Source organism: Lepidochelys olivacea, assembly GCF_965140295.1.
Source record: "Lepidochelys olivacea isolate rLepOli2 genome assembly, chromosome: 1".
In the NCBI taxonomy this organism is placed as follows: Eukaryota; Metazoa; Chordata; order Testudines; family Cheloniidae; genus Lepidochelys; species Lepidochelys olivacea.
Window position 1 is genome coordinate 40,822,614 of NC_140411.1, and position 19,745 is coordinate 40,842,358.

At 40.4% G+C, this 19,745-nt stretch overlaps 1 protein-coding gene across 4 annotated transcripts in view; it reads right to left on the reverse strand.

Moving 5' to 3' along the window:
- Positions 1 to 6,096: 6,096 nt before the first annotated feature.
- CPAP (centrosome assembly and centriole elongation protein) overlaps positions 6,097 to 19,745 on the reverse strand; it is a 31,263-nt gene continuing 17,614 nt past the window's right edge. For all 4 annotated transcript variants that reach the window (XM_084616371.1, XM_084616369.1, XM_084616370.1 and 1 more), the window contains 10 exons: positions 18,201 to 18,333; positions 16,678 to 16,843; positions 14,577 to 14,819; positions 13,851 to 13,950; positions 10,744 to 10,844; positions 8,843 to 8,944; positions 7,725 to 7,865; positions 7,560 to 7,644; positions 7,347 to 7,467; positions 6,097 to 6,393 (listed from right to left, as the gene is read on the reverse strand). In XM_084616371.1, coding sequence (XP_084472497.1) covers positions 6,201 to 6,393; positions 7,347 to 7,467; positions 7,560 to 7,644; positions 7,725 to 7,865; positions 8,843 to 8,944; positions 10,744 to 10,844; positions 13,851 to 13,950; positions 14,577 to 14,819; positions 16,678 to 16,843; positions 18,201 to 18,333 — 1,385 coding nt within the window. In that variant the 3' untranslated portion in view covers positions 6,097 to 6,200. The remainder of the gene's footprint in view (positions 6,394 to 7,346; positions 7,468 to 7,559; positions 7,645 to 7,724; positions 7,866 to 8,842; positions 8,945 to 10,743; positions 10,845 to 13,850; positions 13,951 to 14,576; positions 14,820 to 16,677; positions 16,844 to 18,200; positions 18,334 to 19,745) is intronic.

Sequence of the window (19,745 nt, forward strand, 5' to 3'; positions counted from 1 at the left end):
AGTACGGAGGTGTCCATGTTGCAGAAGAAATCATCTTTAGACATAGCTCCCACTCTCAGAGCAACTACTGCAGCAGCACTATCTGACACAATATGGCACCGCAAGATACACAGAGCTACCATCCATGCTCCAGTACCAGTATCTTACCATACCTCTGAAAGGGGAGATCACCACAGTCCTACGACAGCCTCCATCTCACCAGGCAGCACTGACCCAAACTTCATTTGAAAGCTATCAGAACCCTCCACCTCCTTCCAGGTTCCTTTTGTGAGTATCTTATCTCTGCTGAACCTGAGTCACTAGGGAAGATCTACCTCCCTATACAAAAGCAACAAGTTACAATTTGTTTGTGTCCAGCCTTTGGTACTAGTTAGACCCTCCCATACTGTGATGTTTCACTCCATGATTAACACATACTCCAAATTACACATTTTATTGAGCATTTTCCAAAAGATCAGCTTCAATCTATCAGTGCTGAAGGACAGTTAGTTGTGAAAGCCTCCCTGTAAATTGCCCAAGATATTGCTGACAGCCTCCAGTCCTCAGGCCTTCCAAGAAAAGTTCAAAACAGTGGAAGACCTTGTGTTATGAAGGGCCTATGCTCTTCAATAAACCTAAGACTCCCCTCTCCACATACTCAAGACACCAGAGCAGTGTTGTAATAACTGGGGATTTATGTGCCTGTAACAAAAAGGCACTTTAGTAGATCCCAAGCTGCTCAAAGATAGAGATCATTCCAGTACCATCAGCACACTTTCTCTAAGCAGCAGGAGCTCACAAAAACAGCCATACTTCTACCCACTTAGCCCCTCCTTTTAAGAGGCACTTTTGACACCTTGGTTGAGGGCATAAACTAATTCACTCCAATGGATCACTACCCTCCTCCCCTTTGAAGATTAGCACATTACCTCAGACAAATGGATACTGAAGGTTGTCAAATTAAGATATGCTATCCACTTCCATTCTATTCCTCCCTCGAGCCCTACCCCTCATCCTTCTCATGAGGAACTCTTAAAACAAGTTGCCTCTTCTCCTTCTGGGAGCAATAGAACCAGCCTGACCAGAGTCATCAGAAGAGAGTTCAGTTCCAATTACTTCCTTGTTCCTAAGAAAGATGCAAACCAATCCTTGACTTAAAATAACTCTCCTAGCACAGCACTTCAGAATGGTGACATTAGCTTCCGTAAGTTCATCCTTAGATCCAGGAGACTGAGTTGTTGTACTTGACTTTAAGGACACCTACTTTCATGTAGCCATCCACCCCTCCCACAAGTATTTCCCAAGTTTTGTGCTCTGGGGAGAGCACTGTCAATATCAAGGTTTTCCTGTTTGGACTCTCCTGGTCCCCCAGGGTGTTCACAGATATTCTCTTTAGTAATAAGAAAAGGAGTACTTGTAGCACCTTAGAGACTAACAAATTTACTTGAGCATAAGCTCACAAAAGCGAATGCTCAAGTAAATTTAATAGAATATCAGGGTTGGAACGGACTTCAGGAGGTCATCTAGTCCAACCCCCTGCTCCAAGCAGGACCAATTCCTAAATGGCCCTCTCAAGAATTGAACTCACAACCCTGGGTTTGGCAGGCCAATGCTCAAACCACTGAGCTATCCCTCCCCAGTATTTGTTAGTCTCTGAGGTGCCACAAGTACTCCTTTTCTTTTTGCGACTACAGACTAACATGGCTGCTACTCTGAAATCTGTGGTAATAGCTTGCCTCAAATTCAGTGTTCCCATGTTCGGATGGCTTCTCAGAAGCTGGTTGCCCCAAGAGATCCAGTTGTCAACATCCAGAGCATTAACAGTATTCCAATCTCTGGGCCTTCACATCAACTGCAAAAAAAAAAAAAAAAAAAAAATCCATACTAGCTGCAGTACAGGGAATAGACTTTGTAGGAGCTACTCTGGACTCCACAACAGCAAGAGCCTCCCTATCCAAGGAGAAATTCTCCACCCAGTCCAACCCAATTTCAAGATTACAGGCAGCCCACAAATAGTGAGGTCTTGTCAACAGGTCTGGGTCACATCAGCCTCCATGTATGTGACTACATGGAGATGCCTCCAGACATGGATAAGAACAGCATATACCCAAACACACAGAGCCTGTCCAAATGCATCAGAGTGCTTGGAAGGTGTTGGATTCTTAGATGGTGGAAAGACCCTTGGAGGGTCTGTGTTGGAGTCCCATTTTTGCATCCAGCACCTTCAAAAGCATAGCACATGCATCTGTTGGGATGGAGAGCTCACCTACCAATAGCCAGCACAGGGCCAATGGTCAGCACAGGAATCTGCAGTCACTATCACTATACTGAAGCTAAGAGCAGTAGGATATGTTTGCCAATGCTTCCTTCATGCCATACAAGGTCACTCAGGATAATGCCTGACAACAAGGCAGCAATGTATTACTTCAGCTGCCAGTCCTTATGCGCAGTGTCACTAAAGCTATGGAACTGGTGCAGCTCCAATAGGGTAGAAATAGCAGCAGTCTATCTACCAGGCCTCCAGAATATAATTGCAAATTCCCTGAGCAGGCACTTCTGGCAAGATCACAAACAGGAGCACAAAACTAGCTCCCACAACATCTGCCAGCCCGCAATAGAGCTCTTGACTGTCTGAACAATGGAAAATGTCATCTGTTCTACTCCAAGGGATTTTATGGCCACAACTCTCTAGGGGTTTCCCTGATACGCATAAAGAAGATTCCAGGGTCATGGTGTTTGTTGTCGGTAGCTACCGGTGTGGTGCTCCACTCTTGTTCGATAACAGTCGGCTGCGTGCGTGTTCCCTCTGTGTACTGCCCCAGCTCTGCACAGATAGCTAACACAGCAGCCCCTGAGAGAACCCCCCAAAACCACAGACTCTAATAAGGTATGAAGAAACCCAAGCTAGGTTTGTCAAATGAAGCACAATAATAGTTTCCTATAGACTCTACCGGGCATACTATGAATTTGTGCTCCCCAATAATGGCCACAGCTCAGACAGTGACAGGACACGCCACTGCCCCCTAGGCTGGGCAAAGATGTGCACTCCAGGGCCTACTTTTATACTGTTGCAGGACAGATTACTCATCATAGTTCAAACGAATCTATCCATCATGTTGTCCTTTTGACTCTGTCTTTAAGATGCACCTGCCTGTTCCTTGTTAGGTCTATGGAGTGTCTTGCTGCTGTCTTGGCACAAGTTCCTCTCATTGGGGGGGGAGGGGTGTGTGTGTGTGTGCCTCTAACAACCTTGCCAACCTCTGTGAGTAGGACTGGCCTCTGGCTCACAGCCCAGCTTTGCTTATCATTGCCTGGAATTACTTTGGGTGAGGCTTCACGCCTCAGACTGGGCCTCTGATACAAGAATATGTTTCAGGCCTCCTTTTGCTACATGTTAACTAACTGTACCATTAAATCCTCAAGACCCTTCTCAAGCTGCACTGTGAGGTATCCTCAGAGCACACCAAGTGTGGTACACAAACCTCATCTCTCTCTCAAAAGGTAACACCCCTCAGACTTTCTATGACAAAAGGCATATTGACCCACGACTTAAGGCCCTCATCAGTCCTCACCCTTTCTCCTTGAATCTGAGCGCATGGAATTGCCCTTTTTGGTTAAAATTCAGTCAGTTCTCTTATCCAAGAGAAATGCCAGTATTTGCAAGTCACCTCCAGAAGTGGAAACGCTTCCAGTTTGATGCTCCATCCCATCTTCTCTAGCCTTGGAGGTTCCACTTTCCAAGATCCTGGACTATGTATTAGAATAAAAAAAAAAGGCTCTGATAGAGGTCATTTGAGACACCCTTCCTCTAACCTAGCCAGGACTTCGGTGCCTTTGGTCACACCCCAGCCACTGGAGTTCTTAAGGGCCTATGCAACTTGTTTTCTCCTGTTTGACAACTTCCCCCCACCCCCACAGACCTCAGCCTGGTTTTAAACACAAAAAAACCATCCCTATGAAACAGTGGCAACCTGTTCCCCCCTCCACCTCTCCCTCAAAATTTTGATCTTAATCACCATTCCCTCAGCAAGGTGATCTGGGAGCACTCATGGTGGACCCACAGTACACCACCTTCTGCAAAGACAAGGTTACACTACATCTCCATCCTTGCTTCCTCCCAAAGGTCTCCTTGAAATCACTAACCAGGACATTTGCCTTCCAGTTTTCTGCACAAAACCTCATGCCTCCAGAAAGAAAGAAAGCTTTCATTCACTGGATGTCAGAAGGGCATTTGCTTTCTAGCTGGACAGAGCTTAAACCATTCCAGGCTACTTAAATTAGTTGCAGATAGGATGAAGGACTAACCAATTTCCACACTAAGATTGTCAAAGTGGATTTCAGGTTGCATCTTGACCTGCTATGAAAATGCAACAGTGCAACTCCCCCAAGTAGCAGCACATTCCACTAGTGTTCAGTCCACAGCTATAGCACTACTGAAGGACATTGTACTGCTACATAGTCTTCTATCCATATCTTTGCCAAGTATGTCATCTTACCTGCCTCCAGAGACACCATATTCAAAGTGACCTGGACTTACCTCTTTGGCACCCCCCCCCTCATTGAGTTACTGCTTGAGAGGCTCCTACAGTGGAGCCCCTGTAAGGGACATACTTGAAGAAGGAGAGGTTACTTACCTTCCAGCAATGAGGTCTTTGAGATTTTTGCCTTAGGGGTATTCAAAATTCTGCTATCCTTCCCCTCTACTGTGGAATTCGGCTTCACAGTTAAGGAACTGAGTGGCAGCAGGCTTGTGCCTCCCTGGATGCCCCCCTCTGAGCAACTGGAACTGCTCTGTGCAAGCATGAGCCTGCAGACACTACATTGCATGCCCAAATGAGAGTGCACGAACACCAAGTTGTCTTATGTCCCTATGGAAGAACTTAGGTTACTGTAAGCTAAGTAACCTCTTCTTGCCATGCAACAAGTCCATTTGGTGAGTCCCAAGTATCAACAAATGATAGAATTCACATTTTATACACTACCCAAATAAAGTGATAAGCACCACTGATGCTTAGATTCTGCTTCAGGTGGTCTTGCAGCATTACATGCAGCTTAGCTCTTATGTTCGTGGCTAGTTAGGATTCAGCTCTAGCACCAAATATCTTAGCAGCTGGCAATTAGTTTTAGCATCGCTCTTCAATGTCTAATACAAAGTCTCCTTGAACCCTTAAGGCTACTGCTCACCAACCTGTCGATTGCGGTGGTTGTGGGTGCAGGCTGCCTCTCCCTTTCCCCCAGAGACATGCCAGCCACTTCTGGGTGTGGCGTGAGGCCATGGCAGGCAGGCAGCCTGCCTGAGTCCTGCTGTGCCACTGATGGGGAGCTGCCGGTGGTATGCGCCTCCCAACTGGAGCCTGCACTTTGCACCTCGAAGCCCTGCCCAGCCAACTCCCTCTAAGAGCTTGCACCCCAAACCCCTGCCCCAGGTTCAGCCAATGCACAACCCACAGTTGAGATTGTTACACTGATTTGTGACAGTCCCTGAAGGATTTTGGATCTATAAACCACACATGACATTAATAAAAAGTAAAACTCATGAAATATCCAGTGGATTCTATGAGATTAGGTGCAGTGTGACCACATGACCCCTGCACCCAAACTCCCTCCCAGAGCTCGCACCTCTCACTCCTACAGCCCAAACCCCTGCCCCAGGCTTAGTGTGGAGCCCCCTTCCACATTCAACCCCTTGGCCCCAGCCCAGAGCCTGCACCCCAACCCCCTGCTTCCGCCCGGTTAGAGTGAATGAGAGTGGGGGAGAGTGAGCAACAGACTGAGTGGGGCAGGGCAGATCCTGGATACATCTTAAATTCAAAGTGATTTTGTGCATATAAAGGTTGGAGACCACTGCCTTAGGCATAAGGTTTTAATCACTTCAGACTGCAAATCCTGTAGTTGACAACAGCACTTGGTTTCTTTCACCAGCAAGACTTACTGCATCTAGTGATAAATAATTAAATATATGCTACTTTGAAAGGGAATTTAGGAAGTAGCTGCTTAACTCACATATGAAAGCAGACAGAAATTTCTCAAAGTAAGCCCTTTTGACAGACCAAGTCAGAGACATCTCCTTAATATCATTGTTTATTTTAAAAATAAATTTATTTTAGACAAACAAAATTATGTACAATATGTACATTGGGTAAAGTTGGTTTGTTTTTTTTAACAAATATACACTTTTGCTAAGCGTGATAGGTGCTTACAAGAGTTTCATAAGTCATATGTTATAACTTAGTGTCCATTATAACATTACCATCCTTGTCCTTAACTCTTACTCTCCCACAGACATATTTTGTTTCCTGGTGTCCATTCGCATACACAGTCTTGACAGTGCCATCTGGATATTCACGTCTCTTGAACTGTGGCGTATGCAGCTCTCTCTGGCCATTGTTAAATTCTATAGTTTTGCTTCCATCTCTGTATTAAATGAGTGTATACAATTAAATATAAAATACACAAAAGGCACTGTACATAGACTGACAGGGCCAGCCTTAAACTGAAATTCCAACACCATACTAACAGTTATTCCTAGGCAGGAATTTAATTGAATGTAGAAATTTGTAAAGATTCTCAAAGAGCATGCACTGTTTTTCTAGAACTTTATAGTTGTCAAAAACAAACTCATTAAAATCACAATAAAGTTGATAAATATCTCAGCTGATCACTAGTGTTGCAGTTAATTTTAAACAATATTAAAGCTGCATTCTGAAAGCAATTTTTTAAAAAAAAAGTTCAGAGAGGCTGTTTTAATAGTTAAAGCAAGGAAGGAGAAGTAGAGATCACTGAAGTGTAAAAGTATGAGAATCATTAGAAACATGCATCTTTGGAAAGTTTATTCTTGATTTAGTTAAATCAAGGTATGAAATATAGCTTACCATCCTATTTGAAGCATTGGAAGGCCCAAACAAATTTGTCCCTGATTCAGGAAAAGTATTTAAGCACATGCTAAAGTGCTTTCCTGTTTTAGGGCCTATATTAGTACATGCAATTAAATAAATGAATGCTTGGACTCTGTCTCTTAAAAGCAGATTACAACAACATGTACTTTGTGTAAATACATTAGTTAGTATAAACTGCTACATTTCTTCTATATATCAGATATGATGTATCAAACTTTTTCAAGTGTAAGCTTCTCAAAAGCTCAGTAAGGTTTTAAATGAAGTCTTTTCTATTACTAGTGGATTACCACAGTTATACAAATATTCATTTTTCATCCTTTCATACAGTATATCCATCTTAACTTGAAGACAAGCACTGTACACAGAAAATGACTACTCAAGGAAGGGTGGATGAACTTCAGTGTGCCAAGAACTCTTTCCCCCCCTCTACTGTGTGGGAACATGTAGGGTATATTAAAAGTAAAAATTTACCTCTGCACACGAACAATAGTGCCATCTGGAAAAATGCTTTCCTCTCCCCCATCCATAAATAAATTCTTAATAGTTTGGTCAGGAAATGTAATTTCTTTCCTTCCATCAGGGTAATGCTTCTCTGTAACAATGTACATATTTTGTTTCAAAATAACTATAGAAAGTTTTTATATGAAAATTAAACTATACAGATAAAAGGTTCATAGTTTTTACCTATTTGTCCATTTGAGAAATGTAAGACTTCTAACCCACCAGGGTATGTAGTATGAGTTGTCTGGGCATCTGCATAATAGTAAATCTATAGAGAAGAATAGATCGTAAGTGTCTTTAAGAAAATCTGGCCATATAAACTGTCAGGAAGATAATTTGGATACATACCACTCTTTGATCAGGCATAACTTGTTTCACATCCCCATTAAAGAATGTTACAGTTATGGTCTTTCCATCCGAACTCATTTCTTTCCGTGTTCCATTAGGGAAAAATATAAGATGACAGCCATTTTTTAAAACCTTTTCAACCTAAAAGGTAAATTACATAAAGGTGGATGTTCAGCAATAAAACTGGTATAACGTTTCCAACAATAATTTCAATTAAAATTAAATTCTTTGGTCATTTTAGCAGTTTGACAGAGTTTGAGCTATTGACAGGCAAATCAGCATTAGACGAATATTTGTCTGACTTTTGCCCAGACTTTAAGACTGAGCTCTTTGAGAGCCAAAGTTTGTTTGCATTTCTCATCCAACCTTGAATTTCCATAACTTTCCATTGTCTGGTTTGACACAATAATAGTAATAAAATGCAGTCAGAGACGCTGTTGTGGAACCAGAAAGCAACACACAGGAATAACCATTTATGGATTTGTCATCCACATTCCTGAAACAGTTTCTCACATTTTGTCAAACCAGTTCTCCAATAATTTTCTCCAATAAGCAAACAAAGTAGTTTCTTTTCCCTTAATTGTATAAATTCTTGTTAAATTGGGCACATGGCCCAAAGACTTTATTTAAAATAGAGGTTGGAAATATCATTTTTAATATCATAGCACTAGGGAGCCTCAGTCATGTACATTGTACAGCACCTAACCTAAGTCAAACAGAATAAAAAGACAGTCCCTGACCCAAAGAACTTAAACTAAGTATAAGACAGACTGATTGGGGTGGGGGGAGTGTGTACAAGAAACAAATGAGACCCTCGTTTTCCTTTTTTTGCTGGTTTGGTCATTTCCAATTGGACTCAAGTAAGAAACCATCCTATGTGTATATATGGAACAGTTTACAACACACAATTTTTATGGAAGTGATTTAGGTATTTAGATTTTAACATTTATCTTAGACTCTAAATGCCTCACAAATGAAAGGGATACCCACCCAACAGCCCCATATATAAATTGAACAAGAGAGGCACCGCAGCCCTGACAAAGATGAGTTCCCCTGAAAGAGTTAATTAATTGCCCAGATCTATTCTCTGTAGCCTCGTAAAGGAAATCTGATCCTACCTTTCCATCAGGATAGTTAACTTCTCCCTGTATTTCTTCACTACCTGTAGACACAAGAAAAGGGGACTCTAATGGCACACACGTTTCAGTAGGGGACATGTCCTGAAATGAAAAGATTTCTCTAGTAAGCAGCTGTGACAGAGTACAACCCTGTATTAATACCCTCCACACTACTGTAATAATCATTGTACAAATTATGTCCTGTGAGGTATCATTTGAAAACTAATAACTCACTGTCAATATCACGATGAAATACATACAATATTACATGTAAAATTAGGAACAAATTGAAATCATGACTGAAGTTTGTTTATCAGACAAGTCTGGGGAGGGGGTAAACCTGTTTCTCAAAGACAAAGGACAAGCCTCTTGCCAGGTGTAAATCTACAAAGTGGCCATTCTTTGACAAAGGGGGGCTTGAACAAACATCTGCATCTTAGCAAACAGCAGCATGAAACCTGGTTCACCTCAAAACTCCAGCCTCACAGCGGGAATGAACTTCATTTAAGGGTAGCTTTAAGGAAAATGTATTTCAAAGGGGGACTGAGCTATAAAGTGAGGGGCAAAAAAACCCTAAGTTATCTCTCCCTTGATTTCACCTTGAACCAAATCTGGAGTGTTATGTTTTAGTACTAGGAAGCATTTGATCTCTATTTCTCTTGTAACCATTTCTACTTTAATGCCTTTCACATAAAACCTCTCTTTGTAATTAAATAAACTTGTTTTATTCTTTGATCAAAACTAGTCCAGTGTTGTCTCTGAACTGAATTGTGTGGGTAACTCCATTTAAAGTAACAAATTGTTGGATATGGATCCCCTTAGAGGGGCAACAAATGTGAGAAAGCTGGAGAGTGCAGAACATGTTTTGGGGGGAAATTTGGGACTGGAAGTGTGTTGGGATCACCTTGCAAGTAGTAACCAAGGCTCATGGAAGCTGGAGTGAGATGGCAGGCCTGCAGCTCTACATAGCCACTTAGGGTGTGACCTGCATGCTGTTTGTTAGGGGCCCAGCTTGGGAGCTTACAGAAGCAAAGCATTGTGAGACACCCCAAGTTGCAAGGCAGGTGACGAGACAGCCCCTCACTAGTCTGGATTGCAACCTGGAATGTGACAGCATTAAATCAAGCTCCATTTTTGTGGGATTTTTCTGGAACATAAAGGTAATCTAACTTTTCTATCACATCTGGTATCTTTTTTTACGCAGCCAAACTTGAGGGATTTTTCGGGAAGTGAGAAGGCAGCTCATGAAAGCAAGCAGGGACCAAGAGAATCATCAACCCAAAGCACCTAGAGAAAAGATCTGATATAGCTTATTGGATAATGACAAATCCACACACAGGATTTGTTAGGTTTTGGCAATCAGCTTTTGCCCAGATTGTTAAAGTGGATCTCATAACAAATTCCAATCTGGTGCTTAACTTAAATCATCAGTAACAACAGATTCCAAGGCACAGAATTATTATTCAAGTTTCATATACTTCTAGCAAATGCTACATACAGTAATTGATAAAGATGTATTATGTCTCAACTACCTGCATTTTTACAAAATCCACTTGTTCTTTCTTCAGAAAAGAGAAACATCCAGTTTTTTCTACAAACATTTATTAAAATTCGGTAAATTTTGTAAGATACTTTGCTTAGCTACAATTGAACATCACCAAACATCTCCCCCTGCTGTAACCAAAAAAAATATGGTTCCAAATACTAGATGCAAGTGTAATTTTCTGTACAAGTATTCTGCATTACCAAAGTGTAGTTTAATATTGTAGTCATTACTAAATCTTGTCTAGTGTTCTTATGGTAGTTCCACAAATCACTTTTCAGGCTTCACATTTATGTAATGCAGATAACTATTATTTGGAATCGAGTCAAAATAGACAACATTCTGGTACAGGACTTACTATCATAAAAGTCCTAGAGGAATCTTCTAGTGTCATCACTGTCTTGTCAAAGTTACTCCCATCACTAACAGGTGCTGATTTAGGTCTTCTAGAAGGCTTTCCTGTTCAAATTATAAAAACTTAATTTTACATCATCTCAGCAGCCAAGAAGCAGTTTGGGTGTTATAAGCAAATATAATGATCAGAATGATAAACTATACTGGATATCTGCATATCTCATGTGCAGTGTTAACTTGAAAGCAGTATCTTCAGCTACTCAAGAAGAATTAATATCCAGTTAAGTGTGTTACCTCAGATATATTATTGCTTGCTATAGTAGCAAAGAGCTACAATTTATGTTTCAGAGTAGCAGCCATATTAGTCTGTATTCGCAAAAAGAACAGGAGTACTTGTAGCACCTTAGAGACTAACCAATTTATTTGAGCATAAGCTTTCGTGAGCTACAGCTCACTTATTCGGATGCATTCAGTGGAAAATACAGTGGGGAGATTTATATGCATAGAGAACATGAAACAATGGGTATTACCATACAGACTGTAATGAAAGTGATCACTTAAGGTGAGCTAACACTAGCAGGAGAGTGGGGGGGGGGGGAAACCTTTTGTAGTGATAATCAAGGTGGGCCATTTCCAGCAGTCCTTGCTTACAGACAGCCCCCCAACCTGAAGCAAATACTCACCAGCAACCACACACCACACAATAGAACCACTAACCCAGGAACCTATCCTTGCAACAAAGCCCGTTGCCAACTGTGCCGCATATCTATTCAGAGGACACCATCATAGGGCCTAATCACATCAGCCACACTACCAGAGGCTCGTTCACCTGCACATCCACCAATGTGATATATGCCATCATCTGCCAGCAATACCCCTCTGCCATGTACATTGGTCAAACTGGTCAGTCTACATAAAAGAATAAATGGACACAAAATCAGATGTCAAGAATTATAACATTCAAAAACCAGTCGGAGAACACTTCAATCTCTTTGGTCACTCAATTACAGACCTAAAAGTTGCAATTCTTCAACAAAAAAACTTCAGAAACAGACTCCAAGGAGAGACTGCTGAATTGGAATTGATTTGCAAACTGGATACAATTAACTTAGGCTTGAATAGAGACTGGGAGTGGATGGGTCATTACACAAAGTAAAACTATTTCCCCATGTTTATCCCCACCCCCACCGTTCCTCAGACGTTCTTGTCAACTGCTGGAAATGGCCCACCTTGATTATCACTACAAAAGGTTCCTCCCGCCCGCTGCTCTCCTGCTGGTAATAGCTCACCTTAAGTGATCACTCATTACAGTCTGTATGGTAACACCCATTGTTTCATGTTCTCTATGTATATAAATCCCCCCACTGTATTTTCCACTGCATGCATCTGATGAAGTGAGCTGTAGCTCACGAAAACTTATGCTCAAATAAATTTTTGTTAGTCTCTAAGGTGTCACAAGTACTCCTTTTCAATTTAAGTTATGAAAGTCATAATAAATGTGCTATTTTATTTATAGATTTCAAATTATAAAAAAGGCACCTTTTCAAAGCTCTAGGTGCCTAACTCATTTATTAATTATATAATGAAACAACAGCACTGAGATAATCATTCCAATAGGAACTCAGCCAGCAAAACACCTACAGAGAGATTCCTTTCTACCCCTTTTGATTTATAAGCTCATCCTTGTTCTTTTCCAAAATAACCCTATAATGGTGTGTCCTTGCAGCATTCATGGAAGGTTTGGAACAAGTGAGGGGAACAATTTCCAGCATCTCGAAACCCTCACAGAGAACAGAAATGTCCTTCCAGCTACCCACTCTTTTATAGTGAGGGATGTCCAGTTTAGGCACTGCTGCAGACTGTAGCTGTGGCAACCTGGGACCAAAAGAAAGGCGATCTCTCAGGTACACCAGTCTCAAGACAGATAAGGCTTCATAGGTCATAAGCCAAGACTTAAACTATACCCAAAGACCAACAAACACCCAGTGAAGATCGTAGCATCAGATGCTCCCAACAAAATGCCTCACTCAGTGAGCCACACCATTCTGTACCAGCTTCATTCCTTGAATGATTTTAAAGATGTAACCCCATATAGAGTGCATAGCTATGCTTTCGTTAAGATAATTGCAAACAGCAGCAAGGTTCACATCTGAAAGATTGCAACCTCCTAGCCAGACGCAGATGTAAAAACAAAAAAAAACCTGGACTACTGCTGTAATTGGAGAGTCAAACAGCAGCTGGGATCTGAAAAAAAAATCACTCCTAAAATGCAAATCTTAGTATCTAATGGTGGATGGATTCCCTCAAATCCAAGGGACCAATTATTTCCAGCTGCTTCCCCATCACCTCGACTTTTACCTCATTCTGATCTGGACTGAGCAGCCAACTCAGTCATTCATGGCCCAATCTTAGTTAGAAGCTGTCTGAGTCACATCATCCAAGTTGAAAATGACAGATATACTTTTTGGTGTCATCAGCATACTGAAAACATACTTTATGCTTTCCTACTAACCCGCCTAATGGCCCCATATATATGTTGAACAGGAGGAGGTGATAGAATGGCACCCTGCAACACCCACTACTTTAGAGGTCTTCAGAAATTGCCTCCAACTACCTCTTTTGTGATTTCTCAGAGAGAAAATAATCACAGCACTGAAGAGCAATCCTGTGCTCTCCCACTAGAGTCTGTAAGCACGCGAACACTACCTGGTGATCAAAACGGTATCCAAGGCAGTTGATCGATTTAATACTGCTAGCACAGATACCTTATCTTCATCCATTGCCAGGAGATCATTGACCAATGCAGTCTCTGGGCCATACCCAGTTCTGTACCCAGAGTGGGAAGGAAATCAGGGACACACGTACATACTGAGAGAGCTGTGTCCACAACTTTCTCCACAATCTTATCCAAGACGATATTTATTATTTATCAGAGCATTAAGTCTGATTTTTAAACTTTCACATGCATTATATTTTTGGACTATTTAATACATGCATTGCCTGAGGGAAATAAAGATATTACCAATTATCAGTTGCTGCAAACAAACATTAAAACTGGCAATTTTCTTTTAAAGAGTTAATACAATTCTCCTATTAAATAAATATTTATACCTTTTACTGGTGAATAACCTTTGCCATTCATCTTGCTACTCTTTTCCACTTGAGGAACTGGAGACAGAAACTGTTTTTTTTGAAATCTAGTTGATGGACTCTGAAAATACATAATAAAGATTTTATTTAGTTCAAGAATGGTTTATTCAGTTCAAGAATGGTTTATTCATAGCACTCATCAACACAGACCACTTGTCCATAATTTTTATAGCAATGACTGTTAATTATACACTTTTAAAGTATATTGTGAAGGGAATAAAGACTGAGCTCCTCTTTCCTCTACTTCCTCACTATGCACAATCCCAGAATTTTACCTTGGTGCAGTTAACCAGGGATAAGTATACTCCTCCTTACATTAGTTTAAGTTTTAGTAGTCTAACTGTGAAATCCTTCAGTGAAGACTGGCTGGTTTCACTGGATAATCTTTAGAGTGCAAAGGCACCAAAGTCAATTGTACCTGATTTCCCTATCGAACTCCAAAATAATTCAGTTTGAGAGAGCAAGATCCTGGAGAGCATGGTACCTGCACACAGTGAAAATCCAGGTTTATAGGGGCAGTAGAAGTCAACAGCAGTGTACTGTCTTACAAACACCAATACACCCCCATTAAATTAAATGAAACATCCAACTGGTCTCTTCTGAATACCAACTGAAAATATCAATGAGCCAAAACTCACTATGCATCTGCAAAAATCAGTTTAATACACCTCAAAACAAACAACTTACTATAGATTCTGCTCTCTTCAAATTCATTCCAGAACTTTCAGCCTTCCTGTTGCTTTCAGCAGCTTCTGCTTTCTTCCAAACTTCTAGACGAAATCTTTCCATGATTTTGATCTCCTCTCTTAACTCTGTGTTCTCCTTTGTTAAGGTTTCTATCTGGTTTCTAAGGCGACCATGAGTAGACGACCATTTTGCTTCTCTTCGCTTTAAGTCTTCCTGCAAATCTGCAAGCTGCTGTTTTAAAGCCTTAGAAAAATATTTATCAATTGTTTGTAGGAGGATACAAACCAGTCATTTTCTGCTGTATTAAAACATAGACTAGAGAAAATAGTAATGTTTTATTAGCAGTGACAGCACAGAAGACAGTGACCCAAAACTAGTAAAATCTTCTGTGTGTGAAGGGCAGGAAGCGTGTTTTCTTTCCTAAAATCAGGAGCTACTTTGTATTAATAACTTACCTGATCTCTCTCCCAATCAGGCAGCGAGCTTCATCCCTACTCAGGCCCCTTTACACTAGATAAAAGGTCCAGAGCAGTGTAAAGGAGCCATAAAAGCCTTCCCTTGTTAGAACAGGGGATTACCCTGGTACAGGAACTGGAGTGCTTCAGAGGAGTCCTTCACAAACCTGGCCTCAGGGGCATACTGAGGATGGGGCTGCAGCACACAGCACTACAGAGGTTCTGGGCAGCCTGCAATATTGTAGACAGGTCCCTCCCCCAGGACTGCCTAGTTATATGGGTGGCCTCTCCAGCCTCCAGAGCAGCCCAAGATAGGGAGGGTGCAAAGGAGGCTTAAAAGACAATTTACCTCACCTTCTCCCTGGGCTGTAAGTTCTGTGTGCAGTGTAACACAGAATCTCACCCTAGGTCCTAGGGAAGGAAAAGGACTTTTTCTTCATAGTGTTCAAGATTGTATTCTTGTCTTTTTTTTTTTTAATTAAGAAAAAGCAAGCTAAGTTTCCCCATCTGTAAAATAAGGATAACGATATCACCTTTGTAAAGCACTTTGAGATCTACTGATTAAAAATGCTACATAATAACTAGGTATCATTATTATACAGAGATGTCTAGCTAGATGGTTTGACAAGAGTCATGCTGCCATGTAGATTATATTTGGTTTCACATTTCAAGCCAAAAAATTAAAAAATGAATATTATATATAAATATGCATAGAAAAAGTCCATTTGGCATGATGGGCCAGGAAGCACAATCATGTATAGTTACAAACTTAATACCAAATAAAAGGATTTTTAGGGCAGTCTGAAAAACAAGAACAAATTTTCTATTCCTCTTTCCCTCCCCAAACAAGCTCACAGGAAATCAGGAATTAAGTAATTTGAATTAAATAACTGTCACCTTTTATTTTGATCACTTTAGATTGAGTTAACCAAATAATAATGGATAATTCAATCACTAACTTTAGTAAGATATTAAAAAAGAAATCCAAAATCCTAAAAGCTAGAGGGAAAGATACCAAGATTACAATAAACTGCATTATTCAGACATTTTTAGCAACACGAATGTGCTATGCACCCTAGTAGTGACTAACAAGTCTTATCTTGTTCTAAGCAATAGGATTAAACATGATGGAAAAGAGAAGACATGTTTATGCATCAGACACATTATAATCAACATCTATTATGAGATAAAACTGTGCTTGGCATGCAACAATTATGGACAGAACGATGCTTGATACAGGTTCAATTTTGCATTCAATTCACTACAGCGAATGAATTTGTTTGCAACATACTTATTACAGTAATATTTTGTAACTTGATTTAGTTTATTGGTCTGATGTCATGTTCTTTGTTAGTGCCATTCTGCACCTTTTTTGGTATGGGAGTCTGACAGAAAGACAACAGTTCTTTAGTACGGTTTTTGTTTTGCTTTGTATTTTAAAGCAAAACGATACTTATGTGAAGCCTGTGATTTTCAATGTGGGAATACTAATGGATGCCAGTCATCTTGGTCTAGTTTTATTTATATATATTTTCCTTCCTATCAAACCCCTTCAAATTAACAGGATCTACGAATTCCAAATTGCACAACTGTGAAAAGCTGAAGTTTCACTGTGAAGATCAGAACAATCTTTATATTTTTCTTACCTGAATTTCATCACGCTCCTTTTTATCTGGCATCGCTCTAGCTGCTGTGGAATATTTTTCAAAAACTTTACGGTCTTTTTGCAGTTTTCTCATTTCTTCTTTTTTAACTTCTTCTATCCGAGCCAATTCTTTTGTTTTCTGCTGTTCAAAGTCGGCTATTTCTCTCCTGAAATTACACAAGGTAGCTTATTGTTCTGGAATAGAACAACTTCAAGTTTGGAGTATTTATATTTTTTTTTGTGTTGTTTTTTAAAGGAGAAAATTAAGATTTAGAATTTTACTCCTCGGTAACTGAAAATAGTAGTATCTCCTGTTCCCAGAAAGACTTTCCAATGTAAATAAATTACACATACTATATATTTAGTTAGAAGGGTCTCCTCACTGCCACTGCTGAAGTCTTAAGAATCATCTCTTCGCAGTTCCCACTAACAAGAATCCGCTCCATATTTACTGTTGCTTTGACTGACAACTGGACAGAACCTCTTTTCAGAGGCTGCAAATAACATTCCTTAATTGGCAAAAGGGATCGCTATCGTCTAATATAAGGCATTCCCTCTCCTTCCTCCATCCCTAACTCTACCCTGTTTCCAGCCTACGTGAGCCCAGGAAGGTTCAAAAATACATCAAAAATATCAAAAAAAAGAAAAAAAATATCAAAAAAATGATCAAAAATACAGCATCATAGTCACACTTTAGCAAGACACCAGGTAAAAGCATCAAGCTCTGGAAAACTGATCTTATTCTATTTTTTTTTAAAAAAAAAGATTGAGTCATTTAAAACAATCTATAAAGTATATGGGAAAAAAAAAATCTCCCAACCATATGAGCTTTCATACTGAACAAGTTGGGTATAGCTTTTTTAAATCATGTTTTGATCCATTTTCTAGAGTAGCAACTTGAGTGATTAATTATACAGTTTATTTACTGCATGTTGTACATTTAAACTACCTATAGTGTCAAACTTTTTTTTACCTATCTATACTATTATATTCTAAGAGATGCCAGTTACTTACCTGTATACTAAATATATCACGGGTGGCCAAACTGTGGCTCACCAGCCATAGCCAACTCTTTTACAGTTAAAGTGTGGCTTGCAGAGCCCCTCCATTCTCAACCTACCAGACTGGGGGGCAGGTGGAGCTCAGGGCCTCTGCCCAGTGGGAAGGGAGTCTAGGGGCTTCAGCCCAGCAGGAGGCACCTGCCAGGGCTCAGGCCCCACTCTTCCTGAAGCCCCAAGCACTGGCAGGCACCACTCGTGGGGCTGAAGCCCAGAACCTCACCACCCTGCCGCAGGGTGGAAGCAGGTGCACCCAGCACTCAGACTTCTGAAGATCATCAGAGGACCAGTAAGTTTGGCCACCCCTGAAATAGATCTCTGTAATATTTACTACTATCCAATACTAGTGTGCTTACCTGCAGATTTGCTCATTTGCCTATCTATAAAATAGCTCTAACTAAACAGTTAAGGAAATGTATTTACTAAGCAAATAAAATAAACTGAAATACTCCCAATGAAAAATTACCTGAGATTTTCTAAGGAGCTCTCTCGTTCTTCACGGAGTTTTGTTAGAGATGCATTTTCAGCTCTGAATCTTTCAATTTCTGTTTCCAATTCAACAAGCTTCTCTCTTAGTACCCGGGATCGAACAATGTCTCCTATCAAGGAACAGGCATACCCAAGTTAAGAGACATTCATACAGAGTGTTGAAGTATACACTAAATTGTCAGATATAAGTGATTTCATCAGTTGATCTTACTCTGAGGCACAAATAACTAGTCTCCAAATAATACAGTAGGTGATAAATAAGTCAGTCCTTGTCAAAGCAATCTGTGCTTCTTATTCAACCATCTCAGGTTTTGAATGTATTTGTTGCACAGGCACAACAGGGTATGCAAGGACTACAAATTTAAATCTGAATTAGTCTTCAAAATAGAGTAATTATCATTGAAGTTATGATCAGGGTTCATACAGGAGGCGGAGGGGAGGTGGTCAGGCTCTTCAAAGCAGTGCCCACAAAATAAACTCTGCCCATGCAGGTCAGCAAAATAAGACCAACTTCGAAGTTTATTATGCAGATGTTCAAAGTATGATTGTTCATACTCTCGTTTCGGTGAGCCTGGCTCAACCTCAGTAGGTATATCTACCCAGCAAAGAGCAGAAAGCCCCCAGCCCGGATTGACAGACTTGGGCATGATCTAGATCTTTTTTTTTTTTCCCCCTTTTCTTTTCTTTTTTTAAACTTCCAATCAAGAAGAGCCTAACAGAGCCCATGGGTGTTTTCGACCTTTACATCTACAAAGCTCACAGCAGCAAGACTCGCAGCCTGGATCAACAGACTTTAGCTTGCAGGGCTCATACCAGTACTCTAAAAAATATCAGTGTAGACAGCTCTTCGAAGTAGCAGCTCAGACTCTGAAGCCAAGGGAGAAGGGGGTAGGCTTCAGAAATTCAGAAATGGTATGAGCCCTGCAAGCTTAAGTCTGTTGATCCAGGCTGCGAGTCTTGCTGCTGTGAGCTTTGTAGATGTAAAGGTCGAAAACACCCATGGGCTCTGTTAGGCTCTTCTTGATTGGAAGTTTAAAAAAAGAAAAAAAGAAAGGTATCTCCCAACCACTTTCTACTTAGGGCACCGAAGTGAAATGGTGCTCAAAGTTTCTTGTGGAGATCTATGATCCTCCATCTCCTTTCTTACATGAGGAATGAAACAGTTAATATTGATGTTTAAATCTTTGTCAGTGCGCATCTGAATAAACCCATTCCTGAAATTAATGCGGCAGTTCTCTCTGCACTGATTACACACTGACATTTTTTTAAATTTTCTTCTCAACCATAACACTAGAGGCTTTAATTAAAAAAAATCAAGCAAGTATATTCTGGATAACAAGACAAAGTTGAATCCATACCCTGTTTATGGTATAAAATTATTTTGCCAGATATTAAATGATCAGCAATGTGCTTTTTGTATTTTAGTACCTATCTTGATCAATTTTGCTAAGTATTTTTCCAGTAAGGGTTTATTAGAATTGCTGAATTTATTCCAATAGTTAAGAGAAGGCAGATGTGGATA